The sequence below is a fragment of the Haliaeetus albicilla genome, chromosome 4 (genome assembly GCF_947461875.1).
Source record: "Haliaeetus albicilla chromosome 4, bHalAlb1.1, whole genome shotgun sequence".
Lineage (NCBI taxonomy): Eukaryota > Metazoa > Chordata > Aves > Accipitriformes > Accipitridae > Haliaeetus > Haliaeetus albicilla.
The window spans coordinates 1,283,107-1,290,239 of NC_091486.1; the positions used below are offsets into that span (position 1 = coordinate 1,283,107).

General features: G+C 59.0%; 1 protein-coding gene across 2 annotated transcripts; it reads left to right on the forward strand.

The window, feature by feature from the left end:
• The first annotated feature begins 158 nt into the window (after positions 1 to 158).
• On the forward strand, positions 159 to 6,351 carry NR4A2 (nuclear receptor subfamily 4 group A member 2). Of its 2 annotated transcripts, none has more exons than XM_069780617.1 (8): positions 159 to 637; positions 1,475 to 1,606; positions 1,941 to 2,806; positions 3,357 to 3,486; positions 3,583 to 3,671; positions 3,908 to 4,110; positions 4,518 to 4,696; positions 4,810 to 6,351. In XM_069780617.1, exons 3-8 carry the CDS (start codon positions 1,943 to 1,945, stop codon positions 5,064 to 5,066), a joined length of 1,722 nt encoding a protein of 573 aa, XP_069636718.1. In that variant the 5' UTR covers positions 159 to 637; positions 1,475 to 1,606; positions 1,941 to 1,942; the 3' UTR covers positions 5,067 to 6,351. The 2 variants fall into 2 exon arrangements, with proteins under 2 accessions (XP_069636718.1, XP_069636717.1); XM_069780616.1 differs by having other exon boundaries at positions 160 to 637; positions 3,583 to 3,746.
• The last annotated feature ends 782 nt before the right edge of the window (positions 6,352 to 7,133 follow it).

Below are 7,133 nucleotides of genomic sequence, written 5' to 3' on the forward strand. Positions count from 1 at the left end.
TCCCGGGCCCTCGGGGGCGCGGGTCCGCGCCCCCGAGGGCCCGGGAGCTCCCCGCCGCCCCCGGGAGCTCCCGTCGGGGCGCTCGCTATTTTTGGCGCGCCGTCTGGTTGCGTCAACGGTGACGCCGAAGGGTGGGTGGGGCGGGGGGGTGGGTGGGTGTTACACCGCCCTTTATGCAAATGAGGCCGCGCCCCGCCCGCGCCCCGCGCGTGGAAGGGGCGGCGTGGGCGCCCGTGGCCGTCGTCGCGTGGGCGGGGCGCCCACCTGAGGGGCGTGTCCCCGCGGCGTGATGTCACCGTCGGAAATTTACCAAAGGGAGAGCTGGGCCAAGGGGGGGGCGGGGCAAAGCCGCCCCCTCCCCTTTTTTTTTTTTTTTTTTTTTTTTCCCCCTTCTCTCCTCCGTCGGGCTGATTGGCCGGCGGGCGCTGACGCGCGGTGACGCGCGGGGGGCTCGAGGTGCACGTTGGCTGTGGAATAGGGAGCCCACATAAACAAAGGCACATTGCGGGGAAGGGACACTCCGGCCGCCTCGGCTCGCCCGGCGAGACGCTGCCGCCGACTCTCCCCGACGTGTCCCGCCGCCGCCGCCGCCGCCGCCGCCCGGCACTTGGATGCGCGCACAGGTCCCCGCTCTCCGGTGAGTGCCCACGCGTGCAGCCAGCCCCGCGCGCAGCCCGCCTCCCTCCTCCTCCCCCTCGACACCCCCCCCCACTACCCACCCCCCACTCACCCCCCCCCCGCCCTGCCCTCCCCGGGCTTCCACGCGCGAGGCGTGCGTGGGGGGGGCAGGCGCTCCCATTCCACCCGCTCCGAACGCGCGTGGGAGCCGGCTGCCGCGGCGCGGCCGGCCGTTTCTCCAGCCCCGGGATGAGCCGCGGGAGGGGAAGGGAGTTGGGGGGGGGGAGCTGTCCCCGCCGCCCGTGGACGCGTTGTCACCCGTGGCGCTGCCAGGTTGAATGGCCGCGCTGCGGCTCCCAGGGTCCCGCCGGGCTAGCTGTCACCCGCGCCCTGCTCGGGCGGCGGCTCGCGGTCCTCCGGGGAGGGGGCAAACCTCCCCCCCCCGGCCTCGCCCGGCTCTCCCCGGAGACGCGCCTGCTCCCGCCTTACCGGCGGAGACGGGGAAAGGCGCCGGCTCCTGCCGGCCGAAAACCGGGGGGCAAACGCGCTTGGTTCCCCGCGAGCCGAGCGGCAGCCCGCCCGCGGAAAGTTTTCTTCCCCATGAGAAAAAAAAAAGAAAAACCCAAACCCAGTAACCAACACCCTCCCCCCCCCCAAACCGAAGGGAACGCAGCTCCTCGGGGGGCTCTCGGGGGTGCCCCGCAGAGCCCCGGCCAGCCGGCCCTGCCCCGGCACCGCTCCCGCACCCCCGCGGGGGCGGCGGGCGGGCTCCGCCGGGGCGGGCGCTCCCCCCCCGCTCCGCCGCCGGTGCCGGGACAGCCTGAAGAGCGGCTCTGTCTGTCTGTCTGTCTTTCAGCCGGCGCGCTGGGCAGGCTGGAGCCCTCCTCCTCCTCCTCCGTGTTCTGAAACCGCGGAAACTTTGCTCTCCGCTGAGCTCCGACGCTGTCCGCCTTCAGCTCCCCCGAAAACGCCTCTAACGCGGCTGAAGGTTTGTGCGCTTCGTTCCTGCGGCTCCGCCGTCCCCGCGGCGCGATGCCGGGCGCGATGCCCGGCGCGGTGCCCGGCGCGGTGCCCGGCGCGGTGCCCGGTGCGATGCCGGGCGCGGTGCCCGGCGCGGTGCCCGGTGCGATGCCCGGTGCGATGCCGGGTGCGATGCCCGGCGCGGTGCCCGGCGCGGTGCCCGGCGCGGTGCCCGGTCCCCGGCGCGGTGCCCGGCGCGGTGCCCGGCGCGGTGCCCGGTGCCCGGCGCGGAGCAGGGGCGGGGTGGGCGGAGGGAGCGCGGTTTTGCGGGCCGAGTCTATATGACCCTGTTTCGTTTCCAGCCATGCCCTGTGTTCAGGCTCAGTATGGGTCCTCGCCTCAAGGAGCCAGCCCGGCCTCCCAGAGCTACAGTTACCACTCTTCGGGAGAATACAGCTCCGATTTCTTAACTCCGGAGTTTGTCAAGTTTAGCATGGACCTCACCAACACTGAAATCACTGCCACCACTTCTCTCCCCAGCTTCAGTACCTTTATGGACAACTACAACACAAGCTACGACGTGAAGCCACCTTGCTTGTACCAAATGCCCCTCTCCGGACAGCAGTCCTCCATTAAGGTGGAAGACATTCAGATGCACGGCTACCAGCAGCACAGCCACCTCCCCCCCCAGTCCGAGGAGATGATGTCCCACTCAGGCTCCGTGTACTACAAGCCCTCGTCGCCCCCGACCCCCTCCACGCCCGGCTTCCAGGTGCAGCACGGCCCCGTGTGGGATGACCCCGGCTCCCTGCACAACTTCCACTCCAACTACGTGGCCACCACGCACATGATCGAGCAGCGCAAAACGCCCGTCTCCCGCCTCTCCCTCTTCTCCTTCAAGCAGTCGCCCCCCGGCACCCCCGTCTCCAGCTGCCAGATGCGCTTCGACGGGCCCCTCCACGTCCCCATGAACCCCGAGCCGGCCGGGGCCCACCACGCCGTGGACGGGCAGGCCTTCGCCGTCCCCAACCCCATCCGCAAGCAGCCCTCCATGGCCTTCCCCGGGCTGCAGCTGGGCCACGCTCCGCAGCTGCTGGACAGCCAGGTGCCCTCGCCCCCTTCGCGGGGTTCCCCCTCCAACGAGGGGCTCTGCGCCGTCTGCGGGGACAACGCCGCCTGCCAGCACTACGGCGTCCGCACCTGCGAGGGCTGCAAGGGCTTCTTCAAGGTGAGCAGGCGGCGGGCAGGGCGGCGGGGGGGGACCCGCCGGGGCTGGGGGGGGGTGAGGAGCCGCTTTCCCCTTCAGATGGAAATTGGTTAGGACAGAGAACTGTGTCTGAGCTAACCAAGTGGAACAGAATTCCCCGTGGTAAAATTAAGTGATCTCTTTATTTCACCATCCTGATTGAATAATCTTATCATTTTAAATAGAGAAGGTCTCCAAGGAATGTAAATAATATGAATGCCCACGGATTTGTATTTACCGAGCGTCTCCTTCCCTCCTCTTGGCATATAAAACACAGCTAGGAGCTGCGAGGTTAGCTCAAATGTTAACGCTATCAATTTTCTCCTGTTAAATGCCCTGGGAAAAAAAAAAAAAAAAAAAGGCAAGAAAAAAGAAAAAAAAAAGCGGGGGGCGGGCGGGGGGGGAGAGAATGAAAATAAAGAGTCAGGGGGATGGCGGCGGCCGGGGAGCGGGTCCCGCAGCCCGGCCGCTGACGCCTCCCGTCCCGTCCCGTCCCGTCCCGGTGCCCCCTGTCCCGCCGCCCCCCCCGCAGCGCACGGTGCAGAAGAACGCCAAGTACGTGTGCCTGGCCAACAAGAACTGCCCGGTGGACAAACGCCGCCGCAACCGCTGCCAGTACTGCCGCTTCCAGAAGTGCCTGGCCGTCGGCATGGTCAAGGAGGGTGAGTCCGGGGGGCCCCCCCGGCCCCTGCCTGCGCCCCGCCGGGCCCGGGCCGGGCCGGGGGGGGGGGCGGCTGAGCAGCCTCTCTCTCTTGCAGTGGTGCGCACAGACAGCCTCAAAGGCCGGAGGGGTCGCTTGCCATCCAAACCGAAGAGCCCCCAGGAGCCCTCTCCCCCCTCGCCCCCGGTGAGTCTGATCAGTGCGCTGGTGAGAGCCCATGTCGACTCCAACCCGGCTATGACCAGCCTGGACTATTCCAGGGTAAGCTGGACCTGCGCCCGCCGTCCCCCCCGGCCCCCGGGACCCCGCTGCCCCGAGCCGCCGGCTCCGGCGGAGGGCGCGGGGGGGGGGGGAGAGAGCCTTGCCGGGTTATAGCTGGCGTCGGGGAAGCCCGGGATGTGCGCGTTACGGTGAATTTCCAGTTCCAGGCGAACCCTGACTATCAGCTGAGCGGAGACGACACCCAGCACATCCAGCAGTTCTACGATCTCCTGACCGGCTCCATGGAGATCATCCGAGGGTGGGCAGAGAAGATCCCCGGCTTCACCGATCTCCCTAAGACGGACCAGGACCTGCTCTTCGAATCCGCCTTCCTGGAGCTGTTCGTGCTGCGGCTGGCGTACAGGTAAGCGGCCAGAATCCGAGGGGGGGAACTTCTGGGCAGCGAGGAAATCACATCCTTTCAAGGTCCGCTGGTCTGCGTTTTATTAACTCCTCGGTAATTAGGTGCCTCTTAAATCCTTCATTTATTGCTCCTCGAGTAATTAGTTGTTTAGCTTTTCTCCCCCCATCTCCTCTTTTTCTTCCTTTTTTTTTGCCAACCTTTCTTCCCCTTTCTCTCTTTTTCTTTCTTCTCTTTCACTCTCTCTATTTTCCTTTCCTTCTCTCACCCCCCTCCTCTTGCTCTTTTTCATCTTTTTGTCTTTCCCCTTCTCTTTCTTTCTCTTTCTTTCTCTTTCTCTTCCTATCTGATTTTTCCTTTCTCGCTCATTCATTCTTCTGTTCGTTTTGGGGTTGTCACATTCCTTCCAGGTCAAATCCGGTGGAGGGCAAGCTTATCTTCTGCAATGGGGTAGTCCTGCACCGGTTGCAGTGCGTCCGCGGCTTTGGGGAGTGGATCGATTCCATTGTTGAATTTTCCTCCAACTTGCAAAACATGAACATCGATATCTCTGCCTTCTCTTGCATCGCTGCCCTGGCTATGGTCACAGGTCAGTGTCCCCTCTTTTCCGCTCGGCCCCACCGGGCAGCTCCTTTTCCCTGCCACCGGCCTTTCCTCTCCGTGGCAGACCTGTAACGCGTCCCGCACCCTTCTCTTTTGCAGAGAGGCACGGGCTTAAAGAACCCAAGAGGGTGGAAGAACTTCAAAACAAGATTGTAAATTGTCTCAAAGACCATGTGACTTTTAATAACGGGGGGCTGAATCGCCCCAACTATTTGTCCAAACTCTTGGGGAAGCTCCCTGAACTCCGCACGCTTTGCACGCAGGGGCTGCAACGCATTTTCTACCTGAAACTGGAAGATTTGGTGCCACCGCCAGCAATAATCGACAAACTTTTTCTGGACACTTTACCTTTTTAAGACTCTTCCTGTGCACTTCCACTGAACTGAAGAGAAACTTCACCTGTCTGAAGGGGAATTCGTCTGGGCCCAAAGCAGCACCTCTGGGTGCCAGCTTCCCACCCCAAACAGTGTTGCTAACCTCCTGCGGGCAGAACGCGAGTGGGCATTTTGGCTCTGGGGCATCATGGATGCAGATCATGGACTACACAAATACCATGGTATAAACTTTTTATTATCAGCTTATAAATGAATTTATTATTAAGGACTTCTGATTAAAAAGATGAACATATCTGGCAACGCCGGGTGCGCAGCTAAGACTCATGCGGTGGCAAACAAAGTGTTAAGGTGACCCACAAGTCTCACCCTCCTAAAGACTAAAGTTTTCTGCTGTAAAAGAAAGCTGTAATATATATAAAACCTAAATGTTGCGTGGGTGGCATGTCATTAAAGAAGGCGAAGGCTTGTAAATTTATCAGATGCAGTTTGGCTTTTTAAAAATTATTCTGTGCCTATTTATGAAGAAATATGGAAAACAATTCTAAAAAAAAAAGAAACATAAAAGCTAAACGTGTTTGCAAAAAAAAAAAAAAAAAGGGGAGAATAAAGAGAAAGAAAAATAAATCTCTCCATACCAGGAAAGCATGACGATTCTAGGGTGACAATGTTATAGGCACTTGCTATTTCAGTAATGTCTATATTCTATAAATAGTATTTCAGACACTATGTAGTCTGTTAGCTTTTATAAAGACTGGTAGTTATCTAAGCTTCAAACATTTTCTCAATTGTAAAATAGGTGGGCACAAGTATTACAAAACCTGAAATCCTCCCCAAAGGGACACATAGTGTTTGTAAACACCGTCCGACATTCCTTGTTTGTAAGTGTTGTATGTACTGTTGATGTTGATTAAAAAAGAAGTTTATATCTTGATTATTTTGTTGTCTAAAGCTAAACAAATCTTGCATGCAGCAGCTTTTGACTGTTTCCAGAGTGCTTATAATATACATAACTCCCTGGAAATTACTGAGCACTTTGAATTTTTGGTTTGTTTTGTTCTGTTTTTTTATGTCTAAAATTGTCGGTTAATATATTATTTTCCGTTCGAGTAATATTTTTAATATTGCCATATTCTGTAGTATTTTTCTTTGTATATTTCCAGTATGGCACATGAGACGAGTCACTGCCTTTTTTTCTATGGTGTATGACAGAAACGCTGATTTTTTTTTTTTTTTTCCTCCTGATAACTCTTTCTTTGAGAAAGACAATTTTAATGTTTACAACAATAAAACACGTAAACGAATAGAATTTCGTCTTCTTTCTGTCTAAGCGAGAAGCACCACCACCAGCATCCATTGCCCGTAAAGGACAATAGCCTCTGACAATGTAGTAATAAACAGCAAAGGCGAATGGATGGGGCAGTTCCCTTTCAGGACCGGCTGCGGCAGGACTCGCCGGCTCTGCGGGAGGAAGAGGAGGAAAACCTGAGCCTCGAAGGTTGGTCCTTTCCCCCATTTCCGCCCCCCCCCGGCATCTCCCTCGGCAGCAGCCAGACCCCCGCTCCCGCGGTGCGGCATCCGTCCCTCCATCCATCTCCCCGCAAAAGCAATTAGGCAAATTTCAGCGCGGGCTCTTGATGTCCCCACCTTGTCCCCCCTCATTTGAGGGAGGGCAGGAGGGATGCCTTGGTATTTTTTTTTTTTTTTTGAAGGGGGGGGGGGGGTGCTGTGCCTGCGCTGCGGGCTGTTTGCTGCCCTCCAAAGTCTCCGGATTCCTGGAAAGCTTTCCAGCAAAGCAAGGGGATTTGCTTCGGAAACTTCCCGGGAGGTGCCGGGAGCGGTGGAGGAGGGTGTCCCCCCCGCCCCCCTCCCGGGGGTGCGGGTCCGGCGGCGATGGGGCTGCGGTCGGCGGCTGAGCCGCCGACCGCAGCCCCATCGCCGCCGGACCCGCACCCCCAGTTTGCTGCGGAGAGGTGCAAACTGGGGGGGATGTGGGGGGCGGTTGTTCGCTGGAGCGGTGATGGCCGAAAGGGACCCTTTGGGTCCGTGGGGGTGACTCGGTTAGGGGAGGAATTGTTAAAAAAAAAAAAA